Source organism: Peromyscus californicus, unplaced genomic scaffold (assembly GCF_007827085.1).
Source record: "Peromyscus californicus insignis strain IS unplaced genomic scaffold, ASM782708v3 Scaffold_7__1_contigs__length_154581171, whole genome shotgun sequence".
Classification (NCBI taxonomy): domain Eukaryota; kingdom Metazoa; phylum Chordata; class Mammalia; order Rodentia; family Cricetidae; genus Peromyscus; species Peromyscus californicus.
The window spans coordinates 93,403,498-93,428,561 of NW_026294595.1; the positions used below are offsets into that span (position 1 = coordinate 93,403,498).

The 25,064-nt window shown below is 48.1% G+C and overlaps 1 protein-coding gene across 2 annotated transcripts; it reads right to left on the reverse strand.

Annotated features, from left to right (window-relative positions):
• Window positions 1-1,589: 1,589 nt before the first annotated feature.
• On the reverse strand, window positions 1,590-24,217 carry Rmdn3 (regulator of microtubule dynamics 3). Of its 2 annotated transcripts, none has more exons than XM_052724243.1 (13): window positions 24,092-24,217; window positions 23,576-23,781; window positions 21,261-21,453; window positions 20,352-20,498; window positions 11,921-12,206; window positions 10,689-10,791; window positions 7,656-7,716; window positions 5,123-5,198; window positions 4,906-4,983; window positions 4,174-4,272; window positions 3,862-3,915; window positions 3,251-3,331; window positions 1,590-2,339 (listed from the first exon to the last, which is right to left on the reverse strand). In XM_052724243.1, exons 2-13 carry the CDS (start codon window positions 23,772-23,774, stop codon window positions 2,286-2,288), a joined length of 1,431 nt encoding a protein of 476 aa, XP_052580203.1. In that variant the 5' UTR covers window positions 23,775-23,781; window positions 24,092-24,217; the 3' UTR covers window positions 1,590-2,285. The 2 variants fall into 2 exon arrangements, with proteins under 2 accessions (XP_052580203.1, XP_052580202.1); XM_052724242.1 differs by having other exon boundaries at window positions 23,588-23,781; window positions 24,092-24,207.
• Between the last annotated feature and the right edge of the window lie 847 nt (window positions 24,218-25,064).

Genomic DNA, 25,064 nt, shown 5'->3' on the forward strand with positions numbered 1-25,064 from the left:
TGCTATATCTACGAGTCATTCTCATGCCAACTGAGTACTGCAAAATAATCTCCATAATCTTTCAGAACTGAGCAGTTATGACCAATTGCTATAGTTGTAAGATTTGAAAACTAAAGAAAGCCTACATTTTCAAATTGCTGCACTTGTATCCTTTGGCCTAGGAGTGAGATTCTAGGCTGATTTACTATGTCTTTGTTTTCATTCTCTAAGTCTTGTGTTGCAGAGGTCTGACATTGGCCAAATGATTCTACTTTCGGAATATTTTCAGAAACTATGGTCTCCTTTTGGGTTCTTGAGTCTAATTAATAAAGAATTTTAAAACAGATTTGGAAGGAAGCTCAAAAGCAATTTTATTCAAGTTTAAGAGAAAAGCAATAGAATGGGTAAGCTGAAAATGCTAGCAGCTTCTAAGAGGTAAAGAGCTGGAGAAGTAGTCGTGTTTTTTAAGTTAGGCATGGAGATGGGAGAGACAGTAAGGAGGCCCAGGAAGTCAGGGGAACAGGTTCAAGGTTCTGGCTGGTATCTAGGGGGGGAATTAGATATATATGAAAACCAACCCAAGCCTCTGACCTGAGTTTCGAGGGCACTGGCTTCATCTCAGGACAGGATCACAGCAGTGACCAAGGCTAGACCTACTTTATCCAGGAAGTTAAGGCACTGCGGGCTCCGGGGACATGGCTCAGCAGGGGAAAACGCTGCTTGCCTGTCAGAGGACTGAGTTCCCAGCACCCAGAGCGGGTAGCTCACAAAGAGCTTTTACTTCAGCTCCAGAGCAATCTAGCACCTTCACACAATTTTTTTTAATGTGTTTTTCCTGTATGTGTGTATGTACTACATGTATGCCTGCATGGTGCCCATGGAGATAAGTCATCAAATGTCCTGGACCTGGAGTTACAGATGTTTTTGAGTCACCATGTGGGTACTGAGAACTGGGCCTGGGTCCTCTGTAAGTAGCAAGTGTCTATAACCACTGAGCCATCTCTACAGCTGCTGCTGCTAATGTTTATGGTGGGGGGCTGGGTATGGTTCGACATGCCTTTAATCTCAGGAGGCAGGTAGATCTCTGAGTTCCAGGGCAGCCAAGTCTACAGGGAAGAGGAAAGGGGTCTCTGCTCCAGGCCATCATTTCTGGAATGCAGTGGGCGACCTCTGTGTAAACAAACGTTTTCCTGAGCAGGGGGATTAAAACATTTGCATGAGAAACTTACAGAGTGGTGAAATAAAGATTAGAATTTTTGTCCTAAACCCAAGTTTCAATAGAATTTGATAGAAAAGACTATTTCTTGCTGCTGAAGAGATAGTTTAGCGGTTAAGAGCACTTGGTGCTCTTCCAGAGAACTTGAGTCTGATTCCCAGCACCCACGTCACATGACTCAGAAAGCTTGTAACTCAGCCTCCAGACCCAATTCCCTCTCTGGCCTCCCTCAGGCAAACACACGGGACATACACTCACACATAAATAAGTCTAAAATTTTTTTGCTGAAAAGGTAAGAAGCCCAAATGTTTGGTGCACATGCTTTTTGTCTTCAGTTTCCTCTGTGGAAGGAAAAATACTCTCAAGTTGTCAAATAATGGAAACAGACAACATATCCTTCTAATCAAATTTAGTTTATTTCAAATTTGTACCAAAAAATATTCCAGGCACCTCTTCAGGTCACTTCCAAAATATATTTTTAAACCCTTGGCCGATGCTGCCATCCCAGAAGCTGCCAGAACCCTGGAAGTCACATGGTCCAGCCCTCACCCCAAGAATACAGGTACAGTCTACATGATGGGTGGTAAGAGGGCAGTGGCTGGGCTATGCTGGCGGTTCCTCTTGTCTTCATGGGCAGGGAATGACTTTAGGACAATAAATATGAATATTAGCAAAGAAGGTTACAAGTCCTACGCTTGGTTGCCGTGGCTCTTCGGTGTTCATCTATCTCACTGGCGGTTGAAAGACAGTTCTGCTACTCCGTCCTCAGCTCTGGGCCTTCTGGGCTGTTCTCCACACTTAACTCTATGGCTATACAGTCTTGATTTCTCAGGAATTCACTTAAGAGTTAGAAAGCAGAAACCTAAGCAGCAAGTTCATCCCCAATTTTAGATTAAGAGATTATAATAAATTAACTGATAACATAGAAAGTTGAGGGATGATGGTAGTAGCAGTCAGACCTCAGGGATCAAGACATCCCCTAAACCAGTCTTGCTTGGTTTCCTGAACTCAGTGGTGTCACAGGGGGGGAAAGGCAACTTGATTTTCTTTTCTCTGTTTAAGTAGTAGCCCCCAAGTCACTGGAATGTGATTATTTTTCTAAAATTATTTCCAATTCTTCTAGGTCTTTTTGGAAAACTGAATCCTAGGAGACAAAACAAATCAAGTACAGAATCAGAATTAAGCTTTCCCCCAGTCACTAGACCCTGACAAGGGCCCTTTGCTTCTATACTGAGCTGTTACCAGTCTTCCTCCGAACTTTCCCTATGGTAGCTTGGAGTCTATGCAATCTGTCTCTTCCTTACACACCTCAAGTAAAGGAGGAGACAGATCGCATAGCATGTAGGAGACTCCACATAAAATGGTAAACTTTCTTTCCTGGGAAAGGTGACTCTGTGGCAGAAATCAGTATTTAAAGGCTCTTTTAAAAAATTTTACTGGCCGGGCGGTGGTGGCGCACGCCTTTAATCCCAGCACTCGGGAGGCAGAGCCAGGCGGATCTCTGTGAGTTCGAGGCCAGCCTGGTCTCCAAAGCGAGTTCCAGGAAAGGCGCAAAGCTACACAGAGAAACCCTGTCTCGAAAAACTAAAAAAAAAAAAAAAAAAAAATTTTACTGGAGCATGGTGGGGAGGTGGGCAATACGTAAAGCATTTGCCATTTTGGTATTGGGATGTGAATGCAGACCCAGAACACATATCAAAGCCAAGTGCAATGACACAGCTGACCTAGCCAGGGTTGTTAAGGGAGATGAGAGAAGAAGATGGAGAATCAATCCCCTGAAGCTCTGGACAGCTAGCTGAAGATGCACAGTGATGGATTACAGAGACCCTGTCTCAACGAAGTGGAAGGCGAGGACTGATACCTGAGGGTTGTCCTGACCATGAGTCAAGACATACACATACCATCCACACACAAAGTATTATCAAGCTAAGCTGTGGTATACTGCTGCTACACCTGATCTTAGTACTTGGGAGACTCAGACACGATGGTCAGATGGAGGCCAGCCTAAAAACTACATTTTGAAATGCTGTCTTTAAAAAAAAAATACTATTTTACCTCATTAGTGACATCTGGCAGCTCCTGAGCCAGCTTCATCCACTTTCTAGCTTCAGAGTTTTTTCCTAATTCTCTATAGCACTGAGAAGAAAATTGAAAAGAGATCAGAAAGAAAGACCCATGTATATGTTAGCCCAGAAGCTGAGGATGACAGTGCACACCTTTAATCCCAGCACTCGGCAAGTATAGGCAGGTGTTTTATATCTCAAGACCTTGTCTCAAAAAAAGGGGAAAGGCAGGACAGTGGTGGCACACGCCTTTAATCCCAGCACTCAGGAGACAGAGGCAGACGGATCTCTGAGTTCAAGGCCAGCCTAGTCTACAGAGCGAGTTCTAGGACAGCCCGGGCTATTGCATATAGAAACCCTGTCTTGAAAAACCATGGGGGGAGGAAACAGTGGCTCACAACTAATAACCTCAACATTCAGAGGCAGGAGGATTGCCATGAGTTAAAGGTCAGCTTGAGCAATTGAGAATCTTCTTACGAGTACATCTGATCAATATAGCTCTCAAAAAACAGTATGGCAGAGCATAGACTGTTTAATCCCTACCGTCAAAAGATCCCAGAAATACAACATAAGTATTTCCACCTATGTTGAAGGTGAATTTACCTTAGAAATATATACCCGTCCAGCTTTTGAAAATCCTGGCTGTAACTCTTCAGCCTGGAGAAAAAAGAAACTCACTTTATTAAGAGGTTCATAAATTCAATTCCATCTGAAGTTTAGGTACTAGAAGCTCTACAAAATAATCACAAGATTGATATAGTGTGTCTGGGAATTAATATTTTTATAAACTCCAAATACTCATTTTCCCTCAAAATAGGTAAATACAAAATTATCCTCAACTAGGAAATACAACTTCACCAGCTAGGATCCCAGGAACAGGCCACTGGCTTCCACCCACCATTCCCCTCTTGCTACCTTTAGGAAGCTCTGGAGCGCGTCCTGCACAGTGGCACTAAGAGGGCTTTCGAACAAGGCTGTAGCCGTTTTTTTTTCCAACCAGCTCAAGTGAGAGACCTGCCACCAAAAAATGAAGGTGTGAATAGGTTTTGAAGACATTTGTTGGGCCAAACATGGTATCGTGTGCCTGTGATCCCAACACTAGATGGAGGAGAGTCAATTCAGAGGCAGTCTGGGGCTACGTGAAATCCCATCGCCAAAATTTCAGGCCACCAGGATGGTTCAGCAATGTAAAATCACTGGCTGCCAACTCTGCGGTACTCACATGATTGAAGAAGAGAACCAGTGTCCTCTGACCTCCACACACTCCCATGGAGTGTGTGCACCCACATATACACAAGCACAGAATTCTTTACGTTTCTTGGGTTGGGACATAGCTTTTGTAGCGGAGTGCCTATCAAGTGTGACTCCAATGCAGTCACCAGCTGTCACAAAGTTCCTTTGGGAACGGTAAATACAGAACATTCTGCATCAAAAGCGGTGTCTAAACTTGGTGTCATACACCTCTAGTCCCAGCACGCAGGAGGCTGAGACAAAGATTAGTCCGAGGCCAGCCTGGGCTACATACGACAGGGTCATCTACCAAAGCATGAACGATTCAGAGGAAATAAGAGCCAGACTAGGATGAACGTTGAGGACCTTCTGGAGATTGGTGTGACAGGTACATCTCAGGCCTTAGACTGTACTCACCTGGTAGCACCACCTGCCAAGAAGAAAGTGACTCCTGGGGTCTTCGGGCTGAAGTGCAATGGCTTTGTCCACGTGTTCCTGAGGAGAAGATGCAAACTAACATCAAACCCAGAGTCGCTCAGAAAGGAACAGCAAAGCACCAAGACCGCGGGAAAGCCAGTCAAAGGGCGCAAGGAACCTGGACTGGGCCCGCGCAAGGGAACAAGCCTGTCCTCACCTTGAAGCTAAAGCCACTCTGGATACGCCTGGAGATGCTCTCATGCTCAGCCAGCTGACCACAGAGTACTGCATACCTAGGGGGAAGCAGCAAGCTCAGGGACGAGGGTCGGACTGTGAGTGCGGGGATGTGTGTAGTGCATCACCTGCGTGTAGTTACACTTCCCTCTCCTAAGTATGATTGAGAATGTTTCATCTGTAACTAATACTCTCCTCTTAGACTCATCGTGGTCCCAGTTAATACTTAGTAGCAGGCTTACAATAATTCTCCAAAGTAATTCTAGGTTCTATTTTTTGTTTCTTGAGCCCTTTCTCTCCCTGCTGGACACCCACCCACTCACACACAAAGTAATTCTCCCCTTTACACTTCAGAACATTTAGCCAGGTGTGATGGCACATTTCAGTAATTGCATCACTCTGAAAGCTGAGGCAGAAGGCTTGTGTCAAGTTTGAAGCCAGCCTGAGCAAGTACCAGACTAACAAGGGCTACCATAACAAAGCCTGTGTAAAACAAAAACAGGCAAGGTCTCAACCCAGATCTTTAACTGTCCCTTTTTTCATACAGTAGTCACAGGTATCGTGAAAACTTGGTAGTTAGATTACAGCCTAGTGGTCTGCCATCGTGTGAGGCTCTGGGTTTGACTTCAGTACTGCAAACTCTGAAAAACCAGCAGCTAACTACAAGAGACGTCTAAGTGTGTTCTTTTCATTACCTCCTGACTGTATTAGAAGTCCCTGTAGATTAAGAAACACACAGGTAGTGTATCATTAGGCAGGAGGATGTGTGTTTTCAGCATGGTCAAATGAAATGCTCGAGGGTTTTTGTTAACTTGGGAACCAATGGAACAGAGGAAGATCCATCTGTTAAATTACTTTCTCTCACGTCCTCCCTGCCAGGGAACAAACTAGTCTTGTCTTACAGTGCTGGGAAATGTCGCCCAGGGTAAAGTACTTGCCTAGCGTATGTAAGGTCTTTGTTTAGTGACAAGTGCCACTTGAGAAGCCAGGAGAATCCAAACTTTTTTAAAGATACATTTTTTTTTTTAATGTGTTTATGTATACTGGGCATGTGAGCTCAGTGTCCAATGAGGCCAGAAGAGGGCATCAGAGTGCTTGAGCTGGGGTCAGAGTCAGTTGTAGCCACCTGACGTGGGAGTCTTCTGGAAGAGCAGTGTGTGCTCCTAAGCACTGAACTATAAAAATTCTAAACTTAATGTGTGTTTACAAACACACTCCATGACACACACAGTGTGGAGGTCAGAGGACAACTGAGTCAGTTCTCTCCTTCCACCTTTACATGGATCCTGGGGATGGAACTCAGGTCCCCAGACTTGCCCTGCAAGTGCCGTTACCTACATGAGCCATCCCACCATCCCACCCCACCTCCAACCCAAACTTTGAAGGGCAATGTGGCAACTTAGTTCAGTGGTAGAGTGCACAGTACCAGCCTCTGGCTTCAGTTCCCAGCACCACACACAGAGACACCAGAAGAAAGCCTTAACTACCTGTCCTCTGCCCCAAACACCCGGTACTAGAAGCAGTTGACAACGATGTCTTCCCATGCCCAAGTTTCTTTTTCATATATTTGCTAAAAATACCTTGTGGGGTGGAGGGGTATGTTTGTATCAGACACTTGGGCTCATTTCCATGGACAATCAAATAGCTATTCCTTAGGAATAACTAAAAAAAAAAACCACAACTGCTTGTTTTCATCCTCAAGAGCCCAGAGAGAGCAACAACACCCAGAAACAGTTACCTGGCTTCTGAGCAGAACCTCTGCTCGGAAAGTTTCAGCCAGAGATGGGAAAACACAGCCTCTCAGCTTACAATCTGAGGGTAGAGATTTGAAAAGCAAAGGACAGTGGAAGAACAAACCTTTCTTTTCTTTTTTCTTTTTAACTAAAACAGATGCTGGAATCAAGGCCCAGGACATGAATTGGCCTTGGCACAAGCCAGTTGGCAAAACCTGTCTCCCAAAAGCCCATGAAAGGACTCACTGAGGGAGTCTTTTGGGTTTTATTTTTGTGTGGTGCTGAGTATCACACCAGGGCCTTACTTAGGTGTGCCAGGCAAGCAGTCTACCACTGTACTATACCCTCAGCCCGGGAAGCCATTAAGGTTTAATAAAGTGATCGTTGAATTTCTTGGGTATAAGCTCACATCTTTTTCTCATGTAAACCAACCAAAGAAGCCAGTGGGGTCACAGCTGGGGAAAAGAGCTTTTGCAGGATAGGAAGTGCAGGTTGTCCCAGCTTTCCTCAAGAACTCAAAACCAGGTGTGTGGCCAGAGGGACTCCTGGAAAGACACTCAATCCTCTTAGCCCCAGCAGAGCAAAGCCTGTGTTTTCTCTGGCCTTAGCCTCCAAAGCATCTCCCAAAGCACACTTCCCTGCCCTGACTGGGGTATGGTGAGGCGTGTGGGAATTCCGACTAGTGCCCCCAGGCCCCCTAGTTCTTCAAGCGAATGCCTCTGGCCAGGGTAAAGAAAGGGTCTCTCTCCTCCGGTCTTCCTAAGGCCTGCAGGATCTTATTACCACTGGTGACTTTCAGCGCTGTCATCTCCCTTCTCCAGAGCGGCCTCTGCTACTTCTTTTCCTGGAAGACAGGGAGACCCAGAGTTAACGCAGCTCCTGTGCACACTTGCACAAGAAGCAGTGCAGGAAGAACGACCACTTGCTTGGCACCCAGCTTCCCCAGCTCCAGCTCCAGCAGCTGAGCTATCTCTGTTTTGTCTTTGAGACATGGGCTCCGCATGTAGCTCAGACTAGCCCTGAACTTGAGATTCTGCCTTCACCTCCTAAGCACTGTGATTACAAGCAGTGCTGTGCCTGGCACCAACCCACTATCTCCTTATGCCTACTTGATGTTCTTGAAGTAAAGTTTAGCATTTCAACATGAGAAAGGAACCAACAGAAACTGTCTCCAACAGGCTTAAGGAGGCTCATGTATTACTAAGTTTTCATGATTTGATTTGTTGTTGTTGTTTTTTGAGACAGGGTTTCTCTGTGTAGCTTTGCGCCTTTCCTGGAACTCACTCTGTAGACCAGGCTGGCCTCAAACTCACAGAGTTCTGCCTGTCTCTGCCTCCCGAGTGCTGGGATTAAAGGCATGTGCCACCACCGCCTGGCCATGATTTGATTTTTTTTTTTTTTTGATTTTTTTTTTTTTTGATTTTTTGAGACAGGGTTTCTCTGTGTAGCTTTGTGCCTTTCCTGGAACTCGATTTGAAGACCAGGCTGGCCTCGAACTCACAGAGATTCGCCTGGCTCTGCCTCCCGAGTGCTGGGATTAAAGGCGTGCGCCGCCACCACCGCCCGGCTTGATTTTTAAAAAATTGTTTTTTGTTTGTTTTTTTGAAACAGAGTTTCTCTGCATAGTCCTGGTTGTCCTGAAACTCGCTCTGTAGACCAGGCTGACCTCAAACTCACAAAGATCTGCCTACCCCAGAGATCCTACCTCTGCCTCCCAAGTGCCGGGATTACAGGCAGATCACTGTGTCCACCCAGGACAGGGATGCTGGGGACACAAACTATGTCCTCACACTTGCACAGCAAGCACTTTCTCCCCTTAGCCATCAGCCCTGCCCCTGCAGAGCTTCCAGACTTTGTTTTTAAAGATAGTCTCACTATGTAGCTTAGGGTAACCTCAAACTCTTGACCTTCCTGCCTTAGCCTCTGAATGCTCGGACTATGGTCCAATGCCTTTGCTGCCACAACTGACTTCCAAGAATTTGCCTTTTTTTTTTTTTTTTTTTGAGACAGGGTTTTTCTGTGTTGTTCTGGTGCCTGTCCTGGATCTCGCTCAGCAGACCAGGCTGTCCTCGAACTCACAGAGATCCACCTGCCTCTGCCTCCCGAGTGCAGGGATTAAAGGTGTGACCCACCATTGCCCGGCGGCACATGCCTATAATCCCAACACTAGGCAGAGGCAGGTGGATCTCTATGAGTTCAAAACCAGCCTGGTCTACAGTGTTCTAGGAGAGCCTATGTAGAAAAACCCTGCCTTGAAAAAACAAATAAGCCGGGCAGTGGTGGAGCACGCCTTTAATCCCAGCACTCGGGAGGCAGAGCCAGGCGGATCTCTGTGAGTTCGAGGCCAGCCTGGACTACAGAGTGAGTTCCAGGAAAGGCGCAAAGCTACACAGAGAAACCCTGTCTCGAAAAACCAAAAAAAAAAAAAAAAAAAAAAAATGAAAAAACAAATAAACAAACAAAAAAAGTCCTATGAGAGAAGTGAGAAATGGTCACAGGAAATCTTTTTGGTTGTTGGTACCAAGAGATCAAAACAGCACAAATACTAATTAGAACCATCACCAAGAAAGAAAACAAACTTTTTAATGTCTAGGGGTGTTTTGCCTACAGACATGTCTGTGCACCATGGGTATGTCTGGTGCCCACAAAGGCCAGAAGAAGGTGTCAGATTCCCTAGAACTGAAGTTATTGTGAGCCACCCTATGGGTGCTGGGAACTGATCCCAGGTCCTCTGGAAAGGTAGTCAGTGGTCCTAACCGCTGGGCCATCTCTTCAACCCCACAAAGTTTTCCATTCCCCGAGTGTTGTGGTGCAGCCCTAAGGGGTAAAGGTAAAAGGACCGCTGCAGGCTGCAGGCTGCAGGCTGCAGGCCAGCCCAGTCCATGTGTCCAGTTCCAGAACAGCTAAAGCTATACAGTAAAACCGTCTCCAAGAACTTTTTTATTTTTTATATTTATTTATTTGGTTTTTCAAGACAGTTTCTCTGTGGCCCTGGCTGTCCTGGAACTCTCTGTAGACCAGGCTGGCCTTGAACTTACAGAGATCCACTTGGCTTTGCCTCCTGAGTGCTGGGATCAGAGATGTGCACCACCGCCACCCAGCAATTCTATTTATTTTTAAAACAGGGTCTCATTAGATAGCTCAGGCTGATCTCAAATTCAATCCTCCTAACTGCTGGGTACTGGTACCAACACCTAGCTGAAAGCAGAATCCTTTGAAGAAAAAACTAACTAATAATTGAACCTAAAACTCACAGTGTAACTGAGGCTGGCCTCAGAGTCACTGCAGTCCTCCTGCCTCAGCCTCCAAGTACTGAGATTCCAGGTGTGACCCGCCATACCCAGTTCATTCTCATTTTTAAAGTTCCCAGGTTCTCTTACTTTATGACTGACAAGGCCAAGTCCTAAGAGCAGCATGGCTCAGTTGCATTCTACCTTCCAAAGTAGAGATTTAGGAAACAAATAAGCCAGCAATGATCTCCCAAACTACTTCTCTTAGGTGCACACATACATACTACACCCAGTCTCGAATCTGTCCTGCTGACTCCAGAGTCCTAAGCAGTAGGCAACACCTCCTCCTCTTTCTGGTTGGGAAGTCAAAGCAAAGAACAACAAGACCACGACATAAACATTAAAAACAAGCACCTATGCTACTGTCTCTACTAGTCACTAGGGAGCGAGAGGCCCTGGAAGCCAGTGTGTCCCCGCTGAGTAACTAACCACTATTCCTGCCCTCACAGCATCTGGGTCTCAAGCAATGGGCCATCTGTACCTGCACAGTTGGTTACATACCCATCAGGTACCTGTCAGCATTTACCATTTAGGGCATATGACTTCTTCTCGCTCTCCTCCTCAGTAAGTTCAGACATGTCACTGTAGGCCCGGGCCAGACGCCACAGAAAGTCTTGTCGGCTTCCATACTATAGACCAAAGAGGAATAAATGAGTCTCCTCATCCATGAAGAATGGGGGCCCTGGTCATCTCCCTACACTGTATGTTTTTTCTAAGACAGTGGTATAATCCCCGACATCTGACAAGCCCTGTGCACAGCCTTCCCACTCCACAACTGGCCATGTGCAGTTAACTGGAGACATTATCTCTCATTGATAGCTTGCACAATCACTGGATAAGAACATTTTGGCCTCTATTATTACCAGGATGGAAGGTCAACTCCAAGAAGATATAATGAGACACAGCAAAAGAAGTCTCTGGCTGACATATGAAACTGCTCATAAGAAGGGAGAATTCTGCTGGAAACGGTGGCCTGCACCTTTAATCCCAGCACTCAGGAGGCTGAGGAAGGTGGATCTGGAGTTTGAGACCAGCTAGGACTACTTAGTGAGACCTGCCTCAAGGGGTGGGGGTGACTTCTAACTTCAGGGAGGAATTTACAGAGTAAATTTGGTTTGTGAGCCTGAGGGAATTGGTGAATGACCTACACACAGTCACTTCAAATAGAAACTTCAAGTAGGGCAAGCACATTCAGACTCTGCCTCAAGGAAAACAGAAGAAACCAGGTGGGGGGCAGGGGGAAGTCAGGGGCACAAGTAGTCGGGTCCTTTGCATTTTCCCCTTCGGAGAGGTGGGGCTCCTCGGAGTTCTACAGGGGAAAAACCCACGCCCTTTCTCAGGGGCAGGAAGCTGTGGGGTAGGAAGTGCTGTTTCAGGACCCCATCTCCTTTCTCAGGGGCAGGAAGCTGTGGGGTAGGAAGTGCTGTTTCAGGACCCCATCTCCTTCCCGAGTAGTTTGTCAGGTTAGAAACCATGAGAGTGAGGTGGTTGGTTGGTTGGTTGGTTGGTTGGTTGGTTGGTTTTTGTGAGACAGGGTTTCTCCGTGAATCTCACTCTGCAGACCAGGCTGGCCTCGAACTCACAGAGATCCGCCTGCGCCTGCCTCTGCCTCCTGAGTGCTGGGATTAAAGGTGTGCACCACCACTTTTGGCCCGGCTTGGTTTTTTGTTTTTCACTCTGTTTTTTCATTCCCTGGAGTGTCAGAGTCAAGAGAGGGGCAAAGGAGGAGGGGACAGGCGGCGGCGGAGTCTCACCCACCGCCAGCTTGTTGTTGAGCAGCAGCTGGAAGCCCTCCCGCTTGCTCTGCTCACTGCCCTGGTGCAGCTCGTCTGCCTGCTGCAGGAGCAGCAGCACATCCTCAAGGCCTGAGGAGCCATCAGCCTCCAAGGCTCCAGATGCTGGACTTGACGCTCCCTCCGTATCAAGGTCCAGAGAATCCTTCCTCCCCATCTTCACAGTCTCGCAGCTCACGTCATCTTCGCCATCCCCGCTCTCCTTGTCGGAGTCCCGCTCGTAGTCGGACTCAGCATTGGCTGTTGTATACCTGGTAGAGAATCAAATGACGGGATTAGGAAGGGATTATTTACTCAAAACCAGGGTTTGTTCTCCAACCACAGAAGAGGAACTACACAGCATTGTTGTCCATTGAGCCAGATCGTTTCTTATGTAAGGGCAGAAACTCGTCTTCAAGTGAAAGTTTGAACTATTGGCTAGGGAATGATCAAGGAGGAAAGAGGTATCCAGTCAGCTGGGGGATGTGTGCTGGTCAGAGTCAAAGATAAGATCCCTCTGTTTAGTTACCAAACTGCAGAAAGCAAAAAGGGGGGAAATGTTTAACAATTAGACTGCATGGGGCTGGAGAGATGGCTCAGAGGTTAAGAGCACTGGCTGCTCTTCCAGAGGTCCTGAGTTCAATTCTCAGCAACCACATGGTGACTCACAACCATCTGTAATGAGATCTGGTGCCCTCTGGTACGTAGACATACATGCCAACAAAGCACCCATATACATAAAGTACATGAATAAATCTTAAAAAGAAAATTAGGATGCAGTCTGAGTGTGGTGACACACATCTATAATCCCGGCACTCGGGAAGCAAAAGCAAGAGGATCGGGAATTCAAGGTAACGCCTGGCTGCACAGCACATTTGGAGCCAGCCTGGTGGTGAGATAGCTGGTGGGTATAAGTGCTGGCGCACACATCTGATGACCCGAGAGGACCAACCCATGTGCATGCCTACATTCACATACACGCACAATGAAACTTTTTCAATGTAACCAAAAAGAACTAGGGCTGGCAGGGGGTATGGAGGGTGTGGGGGTGTGGGGGAGCCTGTTATGTACACAAGGCCCAGGGTTCAATCCCCGGGACTGAAACAACAGAAAGACTGGAGGAGGTGGGGAGGAAATGACCTTACAAACACAGGTGGAGCCGATCAGAGCCATACTGATGAGCTAAATTCGGTAATCATCTTCATCAGCCAAAGACATCTGCCAGAACCTTACCTGAGTGGGTGTCAGCCTCAGAGGCATGAGCAACTGCCACGCATTTCTCAATCTCTTTCTCAAACTTGTACCTGTGACCAAGTCAACCAAACCTCACTGACAGTAGCAGCCGCTTGGGAATATGGAAGGGTGTCAGAGGTCACTCTCAGCTGCTACAATCCCTACAGGATAATGTCTCTGGGGCTGTTGTAAGCCGGGTGATTTCTACGAGCCAACACTACAGAGGGAGTCAAGTGTCTTAGTTTTCTGTCCACCAGCAGCTGATGAGGGCGCTTCCCTAACTGCTAGTTAAATCAGACAAGAAATGGGCCTGGGACATAGTAGGATTTCCAGGGGCCAGAAACAGACACCAGAGAGCCCTACAGAAGCACAGGGAAGATTCTACATTTCATTTGGGAGCAAACCTTCTTCCTCCCTGGAGGGAAGAATAGAGGCAGGCTCCCCTGTGGCCAACACAAAACAAACGACAGTCTCTGCCCATATGAGACAGCCTAACATCTGGCAGAACTGTAGACAAAAACACTGTCATCTATAAAGCCACTCGGATGAGGTCCAGAAGGCACCAAGTGAGTGAGCCGAGTTGGTGCTCCAGTCTAAACAGTTGATTGCTGCTGTTCAGAGCAGCTTCTGTTCTATTTGAAAACAAGAGCATCAACTAAAGAACCCACAGGACGCCCGGCGGCAGTGGCTCATGCCTTTAATCCTGGGACTCACTGGCTAGCTAGTCTACCCTTGTGGCCAGTAAGAGACCCTGTCTTTAAAAAAAAAATCCAGGCAGTGGTGGTACACACCTTAATCCCAGCACTTGGGAGGCACAGACAGGTGGATCTCTGTGAGTTCGATGCCAGCCTGGTCTACTGAGTGAGTTCCAGGACAGGACAGAGAAACCCTGTCTCGAAGAAAAAAAAAAAGAACCCGTAGGAGCGAGGTATGGTGGCACACGCCTTTAATCCCAGCACTCGGGAGGCAGAGGCAGGCAGATCTCTGAGTTCGAGACCAAGTCTGGTCTGCATAGCAAGTTCCAGGGCAGCCAGGGCTACACCTGTCAGATGGGGTCGGACTGCATGATAGCATGACATTTAAAGATCACCCTCATATCCTTCCCTTCTAGCAGTTTGCAGTAAGAACTTAGAGGTGAAAAGAACAAGGGAAAGTGCCAGACTTCATAACCAATCTGAGTACTGATGAATGAGACCACACAAGGGCAAGCTAGAACCACTCCTAAAGAGCCTGGGCAATAACCTGCCCAGAGGAGAGGATTAAGCCAGGGCCAAAGTAAAATGGGTAAGGAATTTAACTGGTATGGAACTTGAAATCCTAGTGGTTTTCTTTGCTAGAGAAGGGAGATCATATGCTGGGGAATGTTCAAATGGGAGACTGTGCCTCCAGCACTCCTGGGGTACTGCTCTGGTTCTGCTGCCTTTTCTCTGGGCCTTGAAGGCCAGAACTCACATCCCAAGGAGCTGCAGAGGTGAGATGGGGCCTTGATGCCACCACAGTAAGAGCTAATAGGGCCCCATGAAGCGGGAGGCCAGCTGAGAGCTTTGTACCTCAGCTCCACCTCAAGTTCTGTCACACCAAACAGCCTCACATCATGGCAACAATCCATGGCTTCTTAGGGCCTGAAAAGAGATTTGCTATGTGCCAGGGTTACTCTATTTACAACATTCCCTTACCTTCTACCTCCAACCCTTGTGGAAATCTACCAGAGGATTTCATCTGGTTGCCATGCCCCAAGGCTTTTGAGATCAGTACTCAAGAGAAACACAGAGTTCCCAGAGTGTGCAGGAGACTAAGCTATCCTGCTCTGTTCCCAACAGAGAGCTGAGCTGATGAATTAGAAATTAACAATTCAGTTTCCCACCTGTCTATTCCAGATGCTGACTATTTTCTTTGACCTCCTAGTTCCCAGTAGAGAGCTGAGCCTGGGACAGACCAGGCTTGTGTCCTATGCCTAGGAGGATCTCCGTAGTAGAGATAAGCCACAGAAGACCTGAAGTAACGGAGGTTCAGTGCTCAAGGAGGAAAGAGAGACGCAAATGCTTCACGGGGCACCTGGGAGGCTGTATTTAAAGGCATGCTGGCTTCTTCAGGGAAAATATCAAGCCATGTTTGGGACAATGCCCCGGGAATACACTCACAAACCTGCACAATGATTCTGCTTCTGCCACTGCGGTCGACAGCTGAAGCTCAAATTCGTTTATTTGGAAGAAGGAATACGGAGTAGGTGAGACAGTTTGGCAAGTGAAGGCACATGTTACCAAGCCTGATGACCTGAGTTCGAGCCTCAGAACCCACATGATGAAAGGAGAGAACCAACTACTGAAAGTTGTCCTCTGATTACCCATGCAACTGTGGCACACACTTGTGCATGCACGCACACAAGAAATTAATAAATGTAAAATTTGTAAAAAAATAAATAAATGAAATTTTTATTTTTTTTAATTTTTATTTTATGTGCATTGTTGTTTTTGCCTGTATGTTTGTCTATGTGAGGGTGTCAAATCCTGGAGTGACAGACAGTTGTTAGCTGCCATGTGGGTGCTGGGAATTGAACCGGGTCCTCTGGAAGAGCAGCCAGTGTTCTTAACCGCTGAGCCATCTCCAGCCCCATAAATAAATTTTAGAAAGACTGCAGCTGGGCGGTGGTGGCGCATGCCTTTAATCCCAGGAGTTGGGAGGCAGAGGCAGACAGATCTCTGAGTTTGAGGCTAGCCTGGTCTACAAAGCTCCAGAACAGAGAAACCCTGTCTTGCAAAAGCAAAACAAACAAACAAACCAACAGAATAAGCAAAGACATGGAGCAAGAAGCAGAAGAGGGCCTGTCTTAGCCAGGGAGCAGCCAGCACATGTGACAGGCTGGTCTGAAGCAGGCATGGGGAGATTCTAGTGAAGTCATCATAGGCCAAGGGCTGGTGGGACAGGGATGGTGTGTGGGGGGATCAGCTCTCAATAGAATAGCCTACAGAATCATCCCTCAAAGATCTTTCCTCCCTAAGGTACACATGCTTAAAGCCATTTCAGAGTTTATGACCTCCTCCCAGGATCTCCCCTTGACCTAAATGGCATCTACTGTGATGAAAAAATGATTCCCCAAGATAGCAGCCAGCTAAGCCAGAGTCTTGCACCACCAGCAGCTTTCACATGCCACAGGATCAGACAAGGGCTGAGCCTAGTGCAGCTATAATTAAGAAAGGCATCCGTCCCTCTGCTGACCTGCCCTGCTCCTGTGGCCATGGATGCTCCAGTGAGCACCCATGCAGTCAGCACCCACTCTGGCCCAGGAGGTGAAACTTGTTTATGAAACCAGGAGATGAACTTGTTGATGTCACTTTTGGAGACACAGGGTCTTACAGAAGTAGTCTAAGTTAGGCTCAAACTTACTCCTGTAACTCTAGGCTGGCTTTGAACTTCCAACCGTCAGCCTCCTGAGTGCTAAGCTGCCCAGAGTAAGTTGGCTGAGCCACAGTCTAGATGATTTCTTTAAATCATCAGGTGAACAGTGCTTTGGTGTTCCTGTCACCACCCAGTCTTTCTTCTATGCTAAACTTTTCTTTAAAAAGCAATAAAAGCGAGCCGGGTGGTGGTGGCGCACGCTTTTAATCCCAGCACTCAGGAGGCAGAGGCAGGTGGATCTCTGAGTCCCGGGACAGCCAAGGCTACACAAAGAAACCCTATCTCAAAAAATAAAAATAAAGAAATAAAAAGCAAACAAATAATTATGAACAGTCTAAGTTTTACACTTTCAGCTTGAGAAAATCTCTCCTCCTGTTCTTCAGGGTTTCACGGTGTAGCTCTGCCTGTCCTGGAACTCACTCTGAAGACCAGGCTGGCCTTGAACTCAGAGCTCCACGTGCCTCTGACTCCTGAGTGCTGAGATTAAAGGTGTGCACCACCACTGCCCGACCTGTTCTTCACTCTTAGAAAGGTCAACCAGGGACTAGAAAGAAGGCTCAGTGGTTAAGAGTACTTGCTCTTGCAGAAAACCTGGGTTTGGTTCCCAGCACCAACAAGATGGCTCACAACCATCCATTAACCTCTGCTTAAGGAGGTCTTATGCCCTCCTCAGGCACCAGGCACACAAATGGTATACATAAATACACGCAAACAAAACATTCATACACATGAAATCTTTTTAAAAAATGAAACTCATGCAGCTGGAGAGACGGCTTAGCAGTTAAGAACTCTTACCTGCTCTTGCTGACCTTGGTTCGATTCCCAGCACCCACACAACAGCTAACTCCAGTTCCAATGGATCCAGTGCCCCCTTTCTGATCTATACAGGCTCTTGCATACATGTGGAGCATACACATTTACACAGCCACAAATACATACACATAAACAAATACCAATTCCTCAAAAAAGGCTCCACAGAGCTGAGGAAGGCTCAACTGATAAGAGGGCTTGCTGCACAGTCATGAGGACCTCAGTTCAAATCCCCAGAAGCCCGATGGCGTTTGTGCACCTGTAAGCACAGTGCCAGTGCTACGGGAGGCAGAGACAGGAAGCTCGCCGCCGGGGTAACTAGCCACTAGCCTAGCCCCAGGTCCGTGAGAGACCTGTCTGGAGGAAATAAGTGAAGACTCATATGACAGAACAGCCTTAGTCCTCTCTAGCCTCCAGACACACATATACAGAGATCACACACGTGAAAACACTCAACCATCGGTCTCCCATTCAAGTGACCTAGTTCGTCAGGTTTCACAGAGATGCTCCTTAATCGCAGTCAGTTCTTTAGATGCAACCTATATGAAGGTCATTTCTGTTCCCGTCTCTAACATAGTCTAAGGAAGCATCTCTTGACAGAACACTGTTGGGTACACTGAAAAAACTAGTTCTGCCGGGCGGTGGTGGAGCACGCCTTTAATCCCAGCACTCGGGAGGCAGAGCCAGGCGGATCTCTGTGAGTTCGAGGCCAGCCTGTACTATAGAGGGAGTTCCAGGAAAGGCGCAAAACTACACAGAGAAACCCCGTCTCGAAAAACAAAACAACAACAACAAAAAAAACAAAACAAAAAACAAAAAAAAACTAGTTCTAAGATAGGCATAGTGGTGCTCACCTTTAATCCAGCACTCAGGAGGCAGAGAGGTGAGTTCGAGGCCAGCCTGGTCTACAGAGCAAGTTTCAGGACAGCCAGGGCTACACAGGGAAACCCTGTCTTAAAAAACCAAAACCAAAACCTGCCATTAAAGACCAATGGCAGGAACATGAAAAAGGACAGTAATTTTATTCTTAATTTTTGTAGGAAAACCAAATGAGGGACTAGGCATGCAACCCCATGGCAGAGCACATGCTTAGCACACGGGAGGTCCTGGGGTTGATTCCCATCCAGCGTGAAAAGAAAACTAGGAAGAAGCAGGAGAAAACAACAGCCTCCTAAACAAACAAGACTAAAGAAAGAGGAAACCCTGCTGCACGTCGGGCCCTTCCTGGGCAGTAAGCTGTGGCATCTCAGTCAATGGGAAGAATTCCCAAGGGCTACATGCCACATATGTGCTAATGGCAGCCCTATGTGCCCTGAAGACCAATCCACTCCTCAGGTCATGGACTCCAACATGGCTGCAGATAAACCAGATTGTCAGGACAATGGGATCAGCAGGAGACACACTAAGTCTGCCCTTGGTAGTTGTATAACCTGTCTGAGTGTCAAACCTCAATAAGCTCAAGTTCTCCATCTGAGAAACCGAACCCGGGTCACAGGATCATCATGAGGATTAAGTGAGAAAACACCACTAAGGTGCTTAGACAACATCAGAGGAAGTAAATAAACGGCACCTGGTGTTACAAGGTGTGCCTGCTAAGGGGTGAATCTGCTCCGGAGTATCCTGAATGGCTGACTAACTTCCAGCTGCCATGGGCATGTTCTAGTTAGCTCAGCCACTCTGACCTGACAGAAGTTTGGCTGTTCTCTGATCCAGTCTATTCCCTGAGGAGGAACAAAGGCCAACAGAGGCCACCCAGGAGAAAAATCAGCCTCTAAGTCTGAAGGCCAGCTGGATGACCGGCACCAGCGGCACATGGGGTAAATGCCGCCACCAGCCACGTCAGACTGTCCTCGGGACCAAAGTTTCAGAACGGATCTGTGGCTTAAAATTACAAAGTCCTTCCCTCGACCAAGCTTGAAAGAGACTGTCCTGCCCACTGCGGTCTTGCCTCATGGTAAATCCTATAACCGGATCTGCTGAGCACTCAAGAGTCACCTCCCCACTGTACAGATGCAAGAGAGCATGGACCAGACTCTGTCAGGAGAATGAGGCCTGGGGAGAGGGCATACATGACAGGCTCACAGACTCTGTCAGGAGAGTGAGGCCTGGGGGGAGGGGGCGTACATGACAGACTCCCAGACTCTGTCAGGAGGAGAGTGAGGCCTGGGGAGGGGGCGTACATGACAGACTCCCAGACTCTGTCAGGAGAGTGAGGCCTGGGGAGAGGGCGTACATGACAGACTCCCAGACTCTGTCAGGAGAGTGGGGCCTGGGGAGAGGGCGTACATGACAGGCTCACAGACTCTGTCAGGAGAGTGGGGCCTGGGGAGAGGGCATACATGACAGACTCCCAGACTCTGTCAGGAGGAGAGTGGGGCCTGGGGAGAGGGCGTACATGACAGGCTCCCAGACTCTGTCAGGAGGAGAGTGAGGCCTGGGGAGGGGGCGTACATGACAGACTCCCAGACTGAGCACACCCTGCTCAGCTACTCAAGGAAAGAATGAAGTTATAAAATAATGCTCAGCAAGCCCTTGTGATAACACACAAGAATGCCCAGAAAAACGATGGAAAAAGAAAAAAGCCCTAGGCTGGAGCGACGGCTTAGCAAGTTCAGTTCCCAGAACATACGTGGCTGCTTACAACCATTTGTAACTCTGGTTCTAGAAGAATCTAGTGCCCTCTTCTGACCTCTGCAAGCCTCAGGCGTACAAGCAATGCATTTATATGCATAGAGGAAAAATATATACATAAAATAAACTGTATTTTTTAAAATAATATAAAAAAAGTCAACTCAGAGAAATAACAACTGCTAACATTGCTATTTGTCTGGATGGCATAAACTGGGAAGTTGCTTGCACTCAGTCATACCCCTACTTTTATGTAAAGCTGACTTAGGGCGCCTTGGTTTGGATTTTGGTAACTGGTATTTTGACAAGCACGACGCAGCTGCAGCTCACAGCCTCCAGGAGACACTCACCCTCCTTCACTCTCGGCATCCGTGAGCGCAGCCCCCGAGGAGGCGGTGAAGTAGACGGAGCTGGAACCTGTGGAGTCGCTCCTCTCCCTGGCGAAAGGGAACCGGTGCCGCCGCCGGGCCACTCTCTGGTTCTCTTCTAGATGAGATCTGGAAAGCGGGGCATATCCCAGAGGGCACATTAGGACCCACACAGCCTGTCTTTCCCTCACTCCTCCCTCAGTCAAGGACCGAGGAAGGAGAAAATTCTGGGTCTGTGCTCTCAGGAGAGCAGGGGCAGCTGTCTGGCAGACTAAATCGGGAGGAACAAACAGGACGAGCTGCTGCTGTAGCCCAAAGGGCACAAGGGCAGCAAGGCTCTTGGGAAAAGGAAGGAACCAGATGCGCAGCTTCTCCCACACTGGGTTAGCAACTATAAAATGGGCTTGTTCTGTGGTGATATATTTGTAATCTAAGAACTAAAGCTTGCCTGAAGACCAGAGGACAGAGCCAGCCACAGAGTTAGCCACAGAGTTAGCCACAGAGGTCAGGCAGTGGTGGTACACATCTTTAATTCCAGCACCTGAACACACACCTTTAATCCCGGCACTAGGAAGGTTGAAACAGGAAGCGATGTGGCTGGGCAGAGAAAGGACTATAAGGCAGGAGGAGACAGGAACTCTTGGAGAGGCTCTTTCGGGCTGAAGAGTTGGTGAGGTAAGAGGTGGTAGCTGTGGCTTACTCTGTTTCTCTGATCTTTCAGCTTTCACCCTGATATCTGGCTCCAGGTTTTTATTATAAGACCATTTAGGATTCGTGCAACATTGTTCCTTAGAGAGACCAGAAAAGGCAGAACACACTGCAGCTGAAAAAGCTGTAGGAACCAGGACAAGTTGAGGGGTTGGGCAAAGCAAGAGAGACCAGGTCACTCACCGGACCTCCCCAACAATCTCCCCGGCCAGCCCTTGCAGGCTGCTCCGAAGCTCCTCTACCTCCCGCCGCAATGCCACCAGACTGGTCAGCACGAAGTCCAGGCGGTCCAGCACCTTCTCCTGTCCTTCCTGCGGGAGGCTGGGCAGCACCGCGGCATCGCCAGCTTCCCCTGGGATGGCCCGCAACTGCATTCCTGAAGCAAGGGGAACAGGGAACAGAAGACAGTCACCCCTGGGATACAGTGGGGGGGGGGGGGGGGGGACAATAAAAATAAATAAATAAACCCTCAAACCTAGAATTCTAGAGCATTTGCTTCTCTTGTTCTGTTTTTAGACAGGGTCTATGTAGCCCCCGCTGTCCTGGAACTCGCTATGTAGACCAGGCAGAGATCTACCTGCCTCTGCTTCCCGAGCTCTGAGTTTAAAGGCATGCAACAGTATCCTGGGTCACTTTCTTCTCCTGGAGTTCAATTTACAAAGAAATTGAGCCTCTGAGAGCACACATTCCACAGCTAAGTCATAGTACAAGTTCCAAGTCACTATCGAGAAAAAAACAGAAAACATAGATGTCTGGACCAATAAGATGACTTGCTATAAGATAAGAGCACTTGCTGCTCCAGCTGATGACCTAAGTTCAATGCCCAGGTTCCACGTGGTGAGGAAGGGAACCACTCCCGTAAGTAGTCCTCTGACCTCCACAAAGGAGTGCCTACCCCGCCGACACACCAGTGTGCATACACACACACACACACACACACACACACACACACACACACACACACACACACAGCCTTTAAGTCCATGATCTCTAAAGAAAGACTATCTGCTCAAAGAACCTTTAGAACACAGCAGCTAATGTAAAATGCCGGCAAGGGTGTGGTACTTAGAAGGCAGGAAGGCTGTTCTGTTATCAGGACCTTTGGCAGGAGTGGCTGCATTTCAGAGGTAGAGACAAGAGGATCAGGAGTTCAAGACCAGCCTCAGCTACAGAGTGTTTGAGGCTAGCCTGAGCTATGTGAAGCCCTGTCTCAAAAATACAAAAAGAAAAAAATTGTCGCTGGCTTTATAGTGCCAAATACCATGCAGTCAATACCAATTACACAGTAAAACAAAAATTGAGTTTGTTCAAATTCTGATCTCACAACAAATAATAAACTGCCTCTCTTGAGGCCATGAGTATTATCAGAGAGGAGCAAAAAGAAAATGGGCAGTCACAAAGAAAGGTCCATGGAGAAAAACTCGCCAAACTCCATGAGAAAAACATTATTACCAAGCTCAATCTGCTCACCCTGAACTGAGCTCAATGAAATTTCGGAACTTGGTAGCCATTTAAGGAGGGCCCACGGATCAGACACACATACACCCCTTGTTAAAGGAAATCTAGGAGCAACCTAGGCCAGCAGTGCTCAGGACTATACCTAGAATGTGTCCGCTTTCTCCCAACCTCAGGGGAGAACAGACCCGGACTAAGAAATGACAAACGAGCAAAGGACAAGGGAAGGGCAGAAAGGACACTGGCCATGCCACGTTGCCACCATGTTATCAAATGCTGACAGCTGCAATCTAGGGTGATAAGTCTGCGAACACTCTTGCAAAACTAACATTTCCAGTTAGCACAGAGTAAGAGGATATCTGACTACACTGGTCGTCCGAGAAAACATTTTCAGTCAACATGAAAGAAGACGATCTAAGCAAGCTTCTGTTATCCAAATAAGAGGGAGAGATCCCAAGCCCTAATGTTTTGCTCAGTGAGTTAACCTGAAGGTTTTTTATGAAATGGAACACATTTCACCTGTTACTGCTGGCTTTCAGCCACTGGGCTCCAGTTGCATGAGTGTGGAAAGTACACTGAACCAGATGACCAGGTCCACCTTTACCACTTACTCTGTAACAACCTTGGGAAAGTTACACAATCCCTTTGAATTTTCCTTCATGAAAAGGATTTTAAAAACTTGGATTGAGTATTCTCCAAATTTCCTTCACATTTGAATACATAATTTGCTAGTCAAGCTATCAGAGCGCTTAATTCCTACAAAATTATTCCTTTTTCTTTCTTTCAGACTCTTCCTCTGTCTATCACATCCCTCACCCAACACTACGCAAATGCCCTTAGTACACATTCATGAGTGTGACCAGAACTAAAAGTGAAAGCTACACAGTCTTCTTGCACTAAGCTTTCCTGGAATCAGAGGAAAGAGGACAGCTGTCCTTTTCGATACGTTTTCCTGAAAGAGTGAAACTCAGCTCTTCCAACGGGCCAGTCCACCTGCTTTGCCAAAGACAGCCCGATCCCCGGGGTCATCAGTAAGTAATGACCTGTGCTCATACCCTGGCGTCCGCTCTCTGAAGCCTGCGCATAGTCCAGGGAATTTGGTAGACTGTGGCTCCGGGCATGGCGCTGGGCCCGTTTCCATCGCTGGCTATAAAGGACGCACAGGAATCCAAGGCCGGCGGCAGAACCAAGTAACAGTCCCAAGCCGGCGCGGGAGCCGGCGAGGGCCGACAATCTAGACATAGTGCACCTGCAGCCGGAGTAAAAGAAAAAAAAAATCAAAACCGGGAGCGAACCGAGAGGGAGAGAGTTATTAGCCTGGTCTTCCACCCCGGAGGCAGGACCGGTTGCCCACAGCCTCACCCAAGTCTGGCCCCTCCAATGCCGCAGCTCCCCGGCACAGACAGACGCCCTGCCGGGGGGCAGCAGCTCTGGTCCAGCGCGCCCCTGGCCTCCTCCCTGCACGGCACGTGGCAGCCTCGCAGCCCGCTGCACACTCTCGGCCTCCCGGCGCCCCCGAAGCCGCTCTGGCCCCGCAGGAGACCAACTCAGACCCTTACCCGGCCACCAGCCACCATAGCAATAGCAGCCACACCGGCCTCACGCTGTCAATGATCGTGACGGCCTTAACCCGCGCCACCTGCTCGCAGCACTGTGAGAATGCGCGTGGAGATGACGCAAGGCTCCGCCTCCCACCCGGACTCTGGGGGCGGGGCCACAGCTGCGGTCGCGTTGTGCGCCTGTGCGGGAGGCTGGGGAGCGCCAGTCTCCTGGGTGGACCTCGTTTGCCCTGACGCGGGTCCCTCGGTGCTGCGCCCAGAATGTGCTCCTGCAGTCCTGGAAGACGCCGCCCTCCACTTCTTCCTAACACTGTCTTTACTTCCGGCTGATTTCGTCGTTTACGGATTTTCTGTTCAACCCATTCACTAAACCCTAAACAACAGCGCCATTGCCAGACGAAATTAGAGCAGGTCCGTTGTTGGGTCTCGGCAAGACGTCCCTACGTCCCTGGGACCCGACTTCTGCCAGCTGACGAAAACCAGCGTCAGGCCAGGGAGGCTGCTGCCGGAGGATAACTGCAAGTTCAGAGCTAGCCGGGACTACACAGCGAATCCCTGGCTCAAAAAACTTTTAAAGCCGGGCGCACTCTTTTAATGGGAGAACTCAGGAGCCAGAGGCAGGCAGATCTCTTGAGTTCGAGGCCAGCCTGGTCTCCAGAGCAAGTTCCAAGACAGCCAGGGCTATACAGAAAAACTCTGTCTCGAAAAATTAAATACATAAATAAAAATAAATTTTTAAAAAATGCGCCTTTAATCCCAGCACTAGGGAAGTAGAGCCAGGCGGATCTTTGTGAGTTCGAGGCCAGCCTGGTCTAGAGAGCGAGATCCAGGAAAGGCGCAAAGCTACACAGAGAAACTCTGTCTCGAAAGAAAAAAAAAATTGAATCCTTCATATCATCGGGCTGCTGGTGTAAGTCAATGATGGAACATTTGCCTATAGTGCAAGCATACCCTTCACCCAAGTTGAGCTTTA